Source organism: Paracoccidioides lutzii (assembly GCF_000150705.2).
Source record: "Paracoccidioides lutzii Pb01 unplaced genomic scaffold supercont2.18, whole genome shotgun sequence".
NCBI classification, from domain to species: Eukaryota; Fungi; Ascomycota; class Eurotiomycetes; order Onygenales; family Ajellomycetaceae; genus Paracoccidioides; species Paracoccidioides lutzii.
In genome coordinates this window covers 560,948-574,864 of record NW_015440964.1, presented here as the reverse complement: position 1 = coordinate 574,864, position 13,917 = coordinate 560,948, and the positions used below count along the sequence as shown (strand labels likewise).

The following is a 13,917-nucleotide window of genomic DNA, read 5'->3' as shown; positions in this document are numbered from 1 at the left end:
TACCTTTCTCCCTGTAGTTTCCATGTTTAGTTGCTTTTCCTCTCTCACCCCAACCCCTTCATCATTTCTCTACCGGTTTTTACCAACGAGAAACTTGTGTGCGTATGCTTCTCTGTTGTCTTTGTTGTGTATGGAAATGTCAAATCTCTTATGTCCGTTCCAACCCTCTGTCTTCTTTCTTTTCACGGCGTTGATTCTTTTCCAATCATGTTTTCTCCATCGGTGTCATGTGAGTCATGACGTCTTTGCCTTTTTATTCCGCCTTTGGGTATATAATAGAGAAGGAGAAATCGGAAATGAGAAGCAGATGATATGATCTAGGCCGCAATGAGAGGAAGAAGGCTAAACCAGGGGGATGAGGATTTCCGCGTTCTCTGGTATGGGATTTTTTCCCCCCCCTCTTCGGAGGGACAAAAGGAAAGAAATGAGGAATGGTCTAACTGGACTGGATATGGATATGGATCATGTGTCTCCTATTTTCCTTTCTTTTTCCTTGCAAATTGGATGACTGGGGGTTAGGCATGGGCGCGATATGTGGGGTGTTGCATTTTCAAGTGTAGTGTGGCTCTGTCTTACTATGTTCCTGTTAAAATTTCCTGTCTTCTTAAAATTGACCCAAATGTATTTCTCTTTATATTTCTTCTCTTTCTTCCATTCATGCCTCTTCCCAACCTTATTGTTTATGAATGTCAATTTCCACTCACACTATTTAGTGTTTCATGATTCTCCTTTGCTTTCTTCGATGCATGAACCGGTGCTCGAACCCTTAGCCCTTATTATAAAGTTCTTTAAAACAAAAGCCTCTATTCCCCATTCAACACTCGCCTACTGTATGCGAACTCTCTTTATTGCCATCCCAACATGGTTATCTTCTGTACCTTCTCTATTCTTAAATTCAGCTGATGGATATGTCCCAACGGCTTTGCTTTTGCTTCTCAGGTCAAAATTAATGGAGGTGTGGGTTTGCATGCTTGGAAATTTTCAGCCAGTCTCAGTCTTACGTATAATCAGAATACTAACAATAATTCCATAAATTCTGCCGAATCTCTGTTTGATGATGGGAAATTTGTTCCCCTGTGAGCAATCATGGATATCTGTCCATTAGGTATCTATGAGACTGGCCTCAGTATCATTATTGACACACTGCTCATAGGCCAGTGGCCCATTTGATAGAGAAATGCGATCCCACCAGAAGCTTTGGAATCGTTACTGGGTTGCAAACCTATTTATTCTGCGGATTTTCCCTGACCTGAATCTCCCTGGAATTTCGTGATTACCTAAGCAGGATGCCCCTGAGGTCAAACTCCGGCTTTTGACCATAATTTCGTTATTTCTCACGATGTGATCAATCTGAATCCAAATAACATACGTGCATGCTTAGAACCAATCAGAGTCTGGGAGACACGTAAATCACGTTCCTGATCTTCTTGTTGCCCTCTAGGGCCCGTCAGACAAGAGGTACTTTTCAGGCTTCTTCTCATAATGACGTCGCTCAGGTTTACCCTGCTTCCAGAGGCTCTGCTGCATTTTCACGATGTACTTATATGCCTTGCAAAATTTAACGAGAGCGTTTCAATTGAAGCAGAGGAATCTTTTGTATAGTTTTACCCTTTTCTTCCTTTCTTTCCTCTTCCCGATCTGTTAGTGGAGGGCTGAAGTATTGTTTTTTGCTGACCATGGAGCGGACAATGACAGCTGCGCTTCTCGGCACTGAATTTGACTAAATCAGCATATGCGTCTTTCAAATTTGATGCTTCCTCTTTTTTCTTTCAGTATATATTTGTTAGCCCGAGACGCAATGCGTCTGGGTCCACAGCAAGGAATACTGTCGATAAGTTAACGTGTCAAATATACATCAAGGTGTGTTGACTAGGGCTGTTGAGCTCTCAGATACAATACAACATTCCAACATTCACGCCCATTCGTTAATGATGCTGTCTAGGCACTTCTGTCAGTTTTCAGGGGGCGTGTCAGTGATTTCAAAGATAGAGAAACCGCCATTGAGCGTTGCGAAGTTCAGTTCCAAGACAGCCCAGACGAAACAGAATGCAGGTTTATCATCCGGATGATATGTAGGCATGGTATGGTGCAACTACTTCCTCGCTGGTTCTATTATTATCTCACAGACTAACTTGCCTGGATTAGGGGTCGTCAAGACTTATAAATTAACCTACGAAACTGTAGAGGTTCAACACGCTTTATTCGACAAGTCAAAGACTGAAAACCAATGGGCCATAGATTCGAAGTATCTGCGAGAAATTATCGAACACTTCGGTCCTAGTGCTGAACTGCTGGATATTTTCTCTGAGAATAATAGAGCGGTGTTCACGAGTTTTACGACAAAAGTTGCTGATGGGAAAGGTATGATGATGGAATGATATATGACTGAAACTTAAATTTAGTGGCTAATATCCTGATCTTTGCCTGCAGAAATCCTCAAGCAACCTGTTCATACATCAGTGGCCATCGACATAAAAGATTTTGACCATTTCACGGTGGAAGATAAACTTCACGTAGCTATCAACGTGAAGGATTTCAAGGCCATTGTCATCCACGCACATTCCCTAGGTGAAAGTACTGTGGCACGATATACTCGTCCATGCCGACCAATGCAGATATCGTACGAGGCGAACGGAATGATGTGTGAATTCACGTTGATGACAAGAGGTGAGTCTGAAGAGGCAATCTCCGGATCTACAAACGGAAACCGGGAGTTATCAGCAAGGCCTCATTCCCGACGCGCAACTGTCCCTTCGAGGGAGTCCGCACCAAACCCTCCACCTGAAATTCCAGAATCTATTCCCAAATATCACTCTCTCCAGCAGCCCTCTCAAGAGGCAGTCCAACAGGAAGGACAGGTGAATGCACCGCCAAACTCTACAATTCCATTTGAATCATTGTTTGTTCCGGCGGATGATGACCAACAATGGGACGAGCCCAGGTACGGGGACGAGGACGAAGACACCCTTGGCTGGGACGCAAATATGGATCAGGTATGTTCGGCAACAATCTTCGTTTTATAGCGGCACATCTTAAAGAGGTTTGTAGAACACATTCCAGGAGAGCATTGGAGGACGAATCCAGGACATCACGCCAACTGGAGCCAATATGAGGCATCAGAATGATCAGGATCAAAGAGACTCCATAGCAATTCCTCCCACACAAAGGATATCTCAAGTATGTAGGCCATTTTTTCCCCTTGTCGTCATGGTACTGACCGTAGCGCAGGTACGAGGGCTATTTGATTAATATGACGGTTCGATAATGAGGCTGTAAATGTCTTGTACAACGTTTAATCGCGTTCACCCCATGTCGAGTTGTGGCCAACCGCACATGCAGACCTTTGAGGAATGGGTTTCAAGTCCTATGTGGGATGACCCTTTTTTGTGTTAACCTCTTAACCCCTGGTTTTCGTATTTAGGCTGTCATAATCCAACTTGTAGCACAGCCTGCACCAACGTTTGTGACCGCACCCCGTCCCTCAATAGTTAGGGGAATCTCGCTCCATCGTCCAGCCACATTCCCCTGTGCATCTGTGTTTGGTCCACAGTTACCATGCTCGCCCCATCCGAAAGCCACCACATTTGTGCTCTCGATTATGGCAACGGCGTGTTCACTGCCTACAGCCAGCTTCGTTGGCTGTGGGAGGTGTGATGGAAGTAACTGGCCGCGATCATTTCTCCCCCACGATATGGCAGAACCATCCAGTCTATGGACATATATACCATGCCAACTAGCTGCCACCATTTCGTAGTTCTTAATGTCTTTCGGAACGTCAGACCTGATATCCCACTTATTCGATCCTAAAATGGCAAACTCCCCCGTCACTGCCTCCCCACCAATAACCGTAAATTCTCTTCCACACGCAATCTGACAAGCAAAAAATGCAACCTCTTCGATCTTTCTTGGCTCCCATAAAATCTTGTTCTGTATATTCCGTTCTCCCAATTGACCTTTTCTCGATATCCCCCATCCGTACACCTCCCCAGTCGACAGTGTGACTACTGAATGAGAGACACTGCTAGAGATAGAAATAATTTCCTTTCTAGCTGGTGGAAAATTTAAAATCCGCATTGGCCTACTCGCCTCCATGCAGGTTTCCCCTAACCCCAACTCTCCCTTCATTCCCAATCCGCAAACATAGAGATGGCCTTGCTCTGCATCAACAAAAAAGGACGCTTCCCACGTTGCCGAAATGACCTTGAATCGATCAACCCGTCTTCCCTCTTCTGTAACAATAACCACTCTTCTAAATCGTAATAAAGAAAGCACTGTATCTGGGTCGTGGGCGCATCTGCCGTTTTTATTGGATCCAGCAGCGTATACAGCTCCAGACTTAAAAAGGACTAAAGTGTGGTTCCCACCCGCAACAATACGTAGGGGTTTATCCTGAGAATGAGGATTATTGGATTCCAATTCCAAATTACTTGGCCCATCTCCCTGTGTGAATAGACACTTCGTAGGTATTGGAACATCGTCCATGTGCCCGATGCCTAACTGGCCCGACCCGTTGGACCCAAAGGCATAAAGGGGCATTTGGAATTCCTGATATCAGTTTTTTGAAGGGGGTAAGGAGTTGGAAGGTTGTGATGAATACCACGAATGGGAGGTTTTCATGCACGCTCTCGAACTGTCCATACTATTTTTTCACAGATAATAGTCCATATCGTAGGTACGTGTCCTGGTGGTATATACACTGCTTAGCATCCCGTAGTAGTTGTTGACTCGTCAGCGAAGGTTCAACGGAACTTTGTTAATCCGGCTTATCGAAGAATGCCAAAAAAAATTAGTTTAAACGGAGTTCCCATGAGTTGTTGAAAACTCCACCTCCACCAGGTGAACAGGAATTGGCCATTTAGCTTCTGGGATACCCTATTTTCTCATCTGGAGAATTTGTTGTCGGGTGGTTTTAATAAAAGAAGCCCGAAATTCGGTTAGTTGTCCACTCTCGAGGTTCAAATTTACCCTGCGAATACTGCGCACACTTCGAATTGCGAACGGAGCTCTCTAACAAATTGGTTTCTTTAGTGCCATTTGCTGATCGCTTGGATATAACATTATTCTATTACGGAACCCCAAAAAGCCTCCTTGTTTTCCTTTCGGGTATACAGACCAGATAAACAGCGTGATTGATTAAATGCTCCGCTGCAGAAATGTCTTCGCCAGTGGCACTCTTGCTACGAGACTGGTTTGCGATGGGAGCTCGATAATATCTGGCAATTTAAGGGGAGGATTGCTGGCAAACCACATTACTCGTAATGGAGCTGATTACAGAAATATTTCGACATCGAGGTTCGGCAAGCGTTCATCAGATGCTCGCCAAGGAAGATCTAGATCAAAATCGAATTCACCCACTAGTAAATCATCATGGAAGAATACCAGTAATAACAAAACGAAATCCGGTGGCGGAACAAAAGACGAGGAGCTTGTGGCGGCAGATTTCGTTAGGCACTCAAGAGCAGGCGCTGGCAGGAAGTCAAAGCCCGGTTCGGTTTGGAAACAGAAAATTACTGGGAGATCTACGGTGTCGAGGAAGGCAATCGACATAGAACTTCAGTGGGCAAAGGATCGTCTTATTTTGGCAAAGCGAGTGAAACGGATGCTTAGCAAGGGAGATTTGGAGAAAGCACTTGCATTGGTGAGAACTGCGCAATCGAGGAGATACGATTGTATGGGTGCTTGGAACATGCTCTTTGACTACGAGATGAAGAATGACAGACCCGTTGCGGCGTTTAAACTTTATAACGATGTGAGGCTTGCTCTAACTGCATTTCCTTTTCCCAAATGAATACCTCAAAGCTAATACTGGGCCAGATGAAAAAAAGAGGGCCCAAGCCTAACACATACACGTACACAATTATGTTTCGAGGATTAGCGAATAGTAGTTCCAAAAAGGCAGTAAAAATAGCGCTTTCGATATACAATAGCTTGCGCTCACCTCGTTCCGGAGTTAAACCATCTATCCACCATATCAACGCGGCTTTGGGTGTGTGTGCTCGACATGGAAATATGGATGCCCTTTGGGAGGTGGCCGGATCGCTTCCCGAACATGGTGAAGATGCTCCTGACGCCAGGACATTCACCATTATACTCAATGGTCTTCAGGCCCGGGTTGCCAGTGAAATTAAACACCTTGATCCCCGTAGTCAAGAAGACGGAATTACAGAGAAAAAGACGGCATTAGTACGAGAAGGAAAGAGAATATGGGCTAATATTATGAGTCGATGGAAAAAGGGAGAGTTGCTCTTAGATCAAAATCTCGTGTCAGCCATGGGGCATTTGCTTCTTTTTGGTCAACAAAGACGCGACTGCCTTGATGTGTTCGCCCTATTGCATCAAGCGATGCGCGTTCCATTGCTTGAAGATCTAGAGACACAGCTAGAAGAAAGCAGAAAAAAAGAGCAAAAGAAATTCGCAAATCAAGATACCCCAGAAATGGTGCAAGCCCAGGACGAATCTTCTACTGAAATCCAGGGAATGGAGAAGAGATCGACAGATAATGATGAAACGGACCATACCTCGGAAGGGAACTCCAAACAATTATCTGAAGAACCAGGACCAGTACACGAAGCACCAGGACTACCGGCCGAAGAACCGGAACCGCCGTCTGAAGTTGAAGAATTTAAAAACTTGTTTAATCCTCTCCCCATTGTGCATCTGAGCAAAAGAGACCGGCGATTCAGAAAATCCCGCCGTGCCAAAATGGCCCTCCCTCGACCTGTAAATGCTCAACTGTCGTTGATTTTAGCAGCTTCCCGGACAATACCAAACGGCGTTGCCATCGGCCGAGCGTATTGGGAGGAATACGTTTCTAGGAAGATAAACCCTGATGAACATTCCTTCCACGAGTATCTGCGACTTCTCCGCATAGCTCGATCCAGCAGTGAATCTTTTCAAGTTATTAGGAAGCAAATGTTACCCAGAAAGGTGGTTTCTCGCAAAACCTTCGTCATCGCATTAAGCTGCTGTTCTCGCGATCGAAAGAATCCGCATGTATTCGAGACGGCCAGCAAGTTGGTCGGGTTTATGGATACCACTCTATCGCAACCGGAACCTGAAATTTTGTCGAGGTACCTGGATCTTATTAGGTATGGTATTTCAGAGGAGAGCGTTAAGGAATCCATTTCTATCTTGGCAGGCAAGGAGGACACGAAATCTGCCGATACATTGTTCAAGAAGAGGATAACGGACGCAATTGCTACTCTGCGTCCGCATGTAGACAAAATCATCTCGCTGCTCGCCTATAACAGTCTTTCTCGACATGGAAATGAAGTGGATGAGCCAGCTAGAGTCAAGGCTGCATCAGAGAGGGTTGCTCGGGGCTCATGGCCACACTCTCTCCGCGACCTACCCTCCTTCGAGGAATCTGTTTATTTGTTGAAACAGTACAAACAGCTGCATGATATGCTTCTTAAAGAAAGGACGCTCAGCGCTGAAGAGCGCACAGTGTTTGAAACTGAGAACAAACGGCTGAAGAAAATTCTCAGTCGAGGACCGGTAGGATGAAGAAGTCGCTGGAGATGGGGTGCCTTGAATAATCCACTATGTTCGCTTGACAGTTGGTCGTTCACTCCAAATTTTCAATTTTCCAGTCGGGTGATCTCACTCGCGTCTCATCCAACGTCGTCGGGGTATCCGGTGAGCTCTTCTTTCGCAAGTGATACGTCTTGTTCTTTTATTGGCCTACTGCTATTTAAGTGCGCTATGTATCTGTACTTTTAGGCCGAACGCCTTTTTTTGGATTATTTTCCCTGTTATTGCAGCGCAGGGTGCACGTTCATATGTTCTAGAGCTTGGCATTCATCATACGTCCCTGCATGGTTTTATTGATGAGACCCAGCTAATGTTGTTTCGTGGATATGTTATGTACGATACGACTGTTCTTACTATCTGGTGCATGTTGTTTTTGAACTAAAGATATTAGCGTTTTCCCCGTTCATAGACCGACCCCATGGATTGACTAATAGTTCACACCGCTTTTCATTACAACCCTCTGCGCCATACATTTTATTCTGTATCACGAGAGAGCAGGGAGATCTGAAATGCCGTTGAATGGGCAGATGTGCTCTGCAGACCGAAGGGACACAGAGTTGTGATAGTTTGCGATTCGACCTGGAAAGTGGCAGTAATGCTACTTGGGTGTGTTCCAATGGCACAGTTTCTCTTCCTCTTATATACTATGGTTCTCGAGTGGCCCAGCGTTGTGCGGCATTACACACAATGTCAAGTCACTTGGCCCCACTTATTAATGGCAAATCTGTGCATCGCTGCATACGTTGACCCGTGGTGACGTTTGTTAAGAGTGAGGTGCGCGTCCACCTGTGTTGGCCATGAACATCGACTCGCAAATATGATCGTAAACGAATTGACGTATGAAGAATTGGGGATTCTAAGAGCTTGGTTGTGTGAAAACCCAATTGAGGAGTTAGGGCCTTTCAGAAGAAGGGGAACGTCTACACCCAATGATATGACGACGTGGAGCGGATTATCTTGGTAACCAAATTCCATATACGCTTATTGTTGCACATATATATTAAAATTTTGCGAAGCATGACTTCACCAGTGATAACTGTCGATCAATGCAGCCTTCTTCATGCTCGCGAATGTTTAAAGGCGCTGTTAGCACGAAAGGAAGAGCAAGAAAATGTCGTGAATTGCTGCTGGATCCTATTGTGCGCCGGATTGGGGAATGCGCATGGTCTAGACCATGGTGGTGGATATATCCCCCCTCAGATAAACACCAGGTGGTATCATCTTATCCATATAATTGACTTGACCCTTTTGATGTTGGAAATGCAAAGAACAGTGAAATGCATATCCGTTAAGGAACTAGATAAGCACCGGTTTGAATCTGAAGATATTGATTTGCCGCCCCACTCTCGAAGTGTTTCAGATTATAATAAGATGAAAACGGCAACATTTTCCCGAGGTCACCGTCCTTCTTCAATTCAGAAAAGAAAAGAAGAAAAAAAGAAAACAAAGAAAGTAAGAAAGAAAAAGGAAAAGGAAAACCGTAAAAATTGCAGGGTTTGGATAAGCTGTAAGGGCTCTCTCTGTTATGGAGAAACAACAGGCTTGGGGTATGCAATGTATATTGGGCAGCAGTTGGGCTCGCTGTGACTGCACCTTGAAGCGAAGGGGCGGTCAAGCGGTTTTCCCATATCTTGGACGAAAAGCAAGGCAATGATGAAATTTTATTGACATTCCACCAAGGGCTCCAAGGTTTGGCGCTGAACGTCGAAAAATAGTTGTTGGTTGGAAAGCATGTTTCAGATTGGCCAATTATCTATCTGTCCTCTTCTTTCGGGATTGTTCATTCTCGCCTTTCTCGCTTCGACCAATGGTCATTCCAAAAGCTTGAAAATCGCGGTAGCATCATCTTTTCCTGTTGGCTGAGCTGTGGTCGCTTAACGCCCCAACCACCAAGCTCGAGGAGGACCTTAGGGTTTACCGTGGTTTGTTATCTGAAAACAAGGGGTTAAGGAAGATCTGACACGGCTTCGGGAGGCACTCCGCGCTACCCACACCCCTCCCCCAATGGGGTAACTCGAAACCATGCCGCATGCAAGGCCAAAAAAAAGGGGGATGGATCGAGGCGAGGCGGTCACCAATCTTCACATCTTGGTCCTGGATCGAGGCTCTGAGCTGGGCTCTTGCAGGTGTATCGTAGCAGAAGAATGCAATTATTCATCGAAGACGAGGGGTTGACTTGACTGTATGTAGATTGCGTCTCATAACCACAGCCGTCACCAGCTGACTAGCTAGCTTAACTAATCACCAACGAACTAGTTAGTTAACTAGCTTAACTAATCACCAACCAACTAATTAAGTTAACTACTTACTTAACTAATCACCCGCTAATCACTAATCAACCAATCACCCGGTAGCTGCTTCCCGCCATGCCTGATTAGACCCGGGCCGGATGAGTCAGCGCCGCCAAGCCCACCGCCGAATCCGGGCAAAGCAAAGCCAATGACGTCGTCGTTGTGCACGCACAATGCCCGCTGGGTACTTGCCGGATACCCCGCTTATGCACACGTCAACTGGTTGGTTGGTTGGTGTGTAGCTAGCTGACTTATCTCCCGCATTCCCCCCCCCTGCTGCTTGTTCTCTTGAACGGGCTGGCGGTTGTTCCAATCAACTGCAGCTGCTGGTTCGACAAGCGTGCTTGCCAGGTTGCTTAGTTTCCGCTAGAGACGGGCGCTTGGCTCGTTGATTGCTGCGCTTTTTTTGGTTTTGCTCCCCCATTCTGACTCTCTCTCTGACTCTCTCTCTGTCTTTGTTGTTGTTGTTGTTGTTGTTGTTGTTGTTGTTGTTGTTGTTGTTGTTGTCAGCCCCTGTTGTGTTGTGGAGTTTATAAAGAAGGCGGGAAGCTGGCCATAAGAAATAATCAACCCACAATAACCCCCTTTTTTTTTCCCTTTTTAATATAACCCCCCCCCCCCCCCCCCCCCCCCCCGCCCTCTCTCTACCCCCATCTTAATTTATTTATTTATTTATTTTTTTTTATTTCACTTCCTGCGTTAAGCTGCCGTTCTTGTAGCACTTCGTCCCGCAAATATAGAATCGTTGATTGACTTGCCCCGCCCCTCAGCACGACCCAACACAAACCCCCCACCATGGGAAAAAAGGCAGTGCACTTTGGAGGTGGCAACATTGGCCGTGGATTCGTTGGGGAGTTCCTCCATGAGTCTGGCTATGAAGTCGTCTTTGTCGATGTTATGGACAGCGTCATAGATGCTCTCCAGAAAGCCTCATCATACACGGTCACGGAAATCAGTGGAGAAGGCGAACACAAGAAAGTCATCGAGAATTATCGGGCCATCAACTCCAAACACAATCTCGACGACGTCATCAAGGAGATATCCACTGCCGATGTCGTCACTTGTGCTGTTGGCCCTAACATTCTGAAGTTCATCGCCCCACCCATCGCCAAGGGTATCGATATTCGAACCCAGCCCAAGCCACTGGCTGTGATTGCCTGCGAAAACGCAATCGGTGCCACCGACACTCTACATGGCTTCATCAAGGACAACACTGACGAATCCCGTCGTGACTCTCTCCCCAGCCGTGCCCAGTTCGCCAACTCCGCTATCGACCGCATTGTGCCCACCCAGGACCCCAATTCCGGTCTTGACGTCAAAATCGAAAAGTTTTACGAGTGGGTCGTGGAAAAGACTCCCTTTGGCGACGTCGGGCACCCGGATATCAAGGCTATCCACTGGGTGGACAATCTGGAACCTTACATTGAGCGCAAGCTGTTCACCGTCAACACCGGCCATGCAACCGCTGCCTACTTCGGCTATAATGCTGGCAAACCGACAATCCACGATGCGTTGAAGGACGAGAGAATCCGGAGCCAAGTCAACGCGGTCCTGGCAGAGACCTCAGCCCTGATCGTCGAGAAGCACCACATCCCGGCCGAAGAACAACACGATTACGTCCAGAAGATCATCACCCGCATCTCTAACCCGTATCTCGAAGACGTCGTGCAGCGTGTTGGACGTGCTCCGCTCCGCAAGCTGTCTCGCAAGGAACGCTTCATCGGACCAGCTGCCCAGCTCGCTGAGCGTGGACAACAGGTCGACGCGTTGATGGGAGCGGTCGAGGAGGCGTTGAAGTTCCAGAACGTGCCTGATGACGAGGAGAGTTTCGAGCTGCACAAGATCCTGAAGGAGCTGTCCGCCGCAGACGCAACGACCAAACTGACAGACCTGGAGCCAGATCACCCGCTGTACCCGCGCGTTCTCGAGAAAGTGACCAAGGTCCAAAGCGAAACGAAGTAGAAGAAGATTCGTGACGGGGGAGTTTTTTTACTCGTTCATATGACGCCTTATGTCCCGCTTACCACGATTGATTTCCCGCTTTGGTGAACTGATTTGCGCGATCAACGACAAGGTTGCCAAGAGGGCCCTCTTATGGCAGCTACAGTGTCAGGGCTAACTAGGAATTAGTAAGGGTGGTATTTATTCTTTTCTTTTCTCCTCGGGTAAAACGCAAGCAGGGACAGGTGCACGGAGCGACATGTGTTTTTCTTCTTTTCTCCTTTTTTTCTGCCTCTTGTTCTTATTACCAGAGCTACAACACGAGGCTCCTATAGAAAACAGCGCATTAGATGGAATGGTTCTATCTTCCCAAATTTGCCCATTTTCCCTCTTTTCCTTGGGAGTTGCAACTGCCAATGGAAGCGCGATTCAACCTATCTACGTAGCAGAAGATAGCTATTCTGGTTAAGTAATTCCTAAACGGATGTACATGACGACCTCCTCCCGAGTAATGGAACTAACCATGCATGGAAGGTCGCAACAATAGTCAAAATAATAAGCAAGGGAGGGACACTTCATAAAAGGGAAAGGGGGAATGAAATGGAATCCTGCCCCTGTATCCCTTCCCCCCTCTGGTCCATTTGTGACAAGTGATACCCCCTCCCTTTGAGATTCTCAAACCCATTCGAATCGAGAAGAAATGGGGGGGGGGGGGTACCGTCAACGACCTTGGACTCACTTAACTCTCATATGGACCGAAACCGTGCAACTAATTTCTAAAGCGGTAACTAAAAGGGACGCAAAACGCAAGGGTTGGTAAGGGGGGGGGGGGGGGGGAGGGAATAAAATTAAAAAAAATAAAAAAATAAGAATAGTAAAGGCTTGAATTTGCAAATTAGAGAGTAAATGCATATGATGAATTAGGCTAATCGCTGAGAAGGCTGCTTGTGAGACTGGCTAGCATATATGGATGTCGGGGCAGAGAAGAGTGAGGAGTAGTTGGAGAGAGTTAGTTAGTTACATCCCAATCCCAAATCCCAGTTTTCTTGTTCAAATTTATAGAAGAGTATGCGATCAATAATAGCAGTTATTGGGCCGGGTTGTCATTCGCTGATGAGTTAAATATATGTATATGTGTGTGTGAAACAGGGAAACAACACTGTCCAACATTCACCGCATACATACGGGCGTACAGAAAACAAGCAAACAAACGTGGGCATTTCGCATTACACCCATGACGAAGATATCAATAGATCCAATCCATGCATTGACACGCAAGAATTGAAAGGGGATATTAAACTAACTTAACATGCCTCGTCTGTTAAATACTGAGCATTTGAAGCCTTCTTTTGCTCCTTTCCCCCCCCATGCTGCAAAAGAGGTTATTCATCAGCTGCTGCGTTTCTCTTTTTTTTTTTTTTTTTTTCCTCTGGTGAACATAACAAATTGGAAGTTATGCATGCGAGCGGCACAGATTTATTCTATAACTAACTATTGGATAACTACGATTTTCCCGAATGAAAATCATGTCCTTTCCTCCATTTTAGTGTACAAAGCGACTGGGCTCTGGTTAACGTCATGGACATCCGATATCCATTCAAGGGAAGTAAGTGATGACGTGTTTTATCTTTTACTTGAATTGTATGAGCTACACCTGGTTTTTTCCTTGCACAGCCACAGGTCCCGTCTCATGATGTAAGGGATTTTATAACCCTTGATGCCTGGGTTAACTACCGAGGCAAAAAAAAAAAAAAAAAAAAAAAAAAAAAAAATTAATAGGCAAAATTTCCCCCTCTCTTATTCTTTTGGATTCCTTCTTTCCCGCGCCGTTCTAGAAAGGATCTGTTTAGCGAAACGATAGGTTAACTCGACAAAATTTTGATCCCATGGAGTGAGTGGGAAGATCTTGAGCAATCAGCTCCATTAATTACGTGTACAGATTTACTTGTAATACGTATCCCTCACATGGAGTCCGCGAATAGAGCAGTGGATATGATGTCTCAAGTCCGCATATTACTCAGGTGTCCCTTTGCAGGGCTTTGACTGCTAAGGGCCTCGAGTGTTTTTTAATTAGGGGGGAAAAATTAGGCCGGGGAAACCCCAATGCCCCCCCAAAATAAAAAAACCCGCCCAAAAAAGAAGTGGGGGTTGC

At 46.0% G+C, this 13,917-nt stretch overlaps 4 protein-coding genes across 4 annotated transcripts; 3 read left to right on the top strand and 1 right to left on the bottom strand.

Annotated features, from left to right (window-relative positions):
- Nucleotides 1–1,482: 1,482 nt before the first annotated feature.
- Nucleotides 1,483–3,249, top strand: PAAG_06477 (hypothetical protein; the record flags this gene model as incomplete). The annotated part of the gene is made up of 7 exons (XM_015845900.1): nt 1,483–1,596; nt 1,696–1,860; nt 1,943–2,081; nt 2,146–2,361; nt 2,431–2,993; nt 3,049–3,177; nt 3,229–3,249. The coding sequence occupies 7 exons, from the start codon at nt 1,483–1,485 to the stop codon at nt 3,247–3,249; spliced, it is 1,347 nt and encodes a 448-aa protein (XP_015700126.1).
- A 168-nt stretch (nt 3,250–3,417) lies between these two features.
- On the bottom strand, nt 3,418–4,536 carry PAAG_06476 (hypothetical protein; the record flags this gene model as incomplete). Its single annotated transcript, XM_002791691.1, has 1 exon — nt 3,418–4,536. One exon carries the CDS (start codon nt 4,534–4,536, stop codon nt 3,418–3,420), a length of 1,119 nt encoding a protein of 372 aa, XP_002791737.1.
- A 601-nt stretch (nt 4,537–5,137) lies between these two features.
- Nucleotides 5,138–7,506, top strand: PAAG_06475 (pentatricopeptide repeat protein; the record flags this gene model as incomplete). The annotated part of the gene is made up of 2 exons (XM_015845899.1): nt 5,138–5,749; nt 5,815–7,506. The coding sequence occupies 2 exons, from the start codon at nt 5,138–5,140 to the stop codon at nt 7,504–7,506; spliced, it is 2,304 nt and encodes a 767-aa protein (XP_015700125.1).
- A 3,113-nt stretch (nt 7,507–10,619) lies between these two features.
- PAAG_06473 (mannitol-1-phosphate 5-dehydrogenase) lies at nt 10,620–11,786 on the top strand (the record flags this gene model as incomplete). The annotated part of the gene is made up of 1 exon (XM_002791688.2): nt 10,620–11,786. The coding sequence occupies one exon, from the start codon at nt 10,620–10,622 to the stop codon at nt 11,784–11,786; it is 1,167 nt and encodes a 388-aa protein (XP_002791734.1).
- Between the last annotated feature and the right edge of the window lie 2,131 nt (nt 11,787–13,917).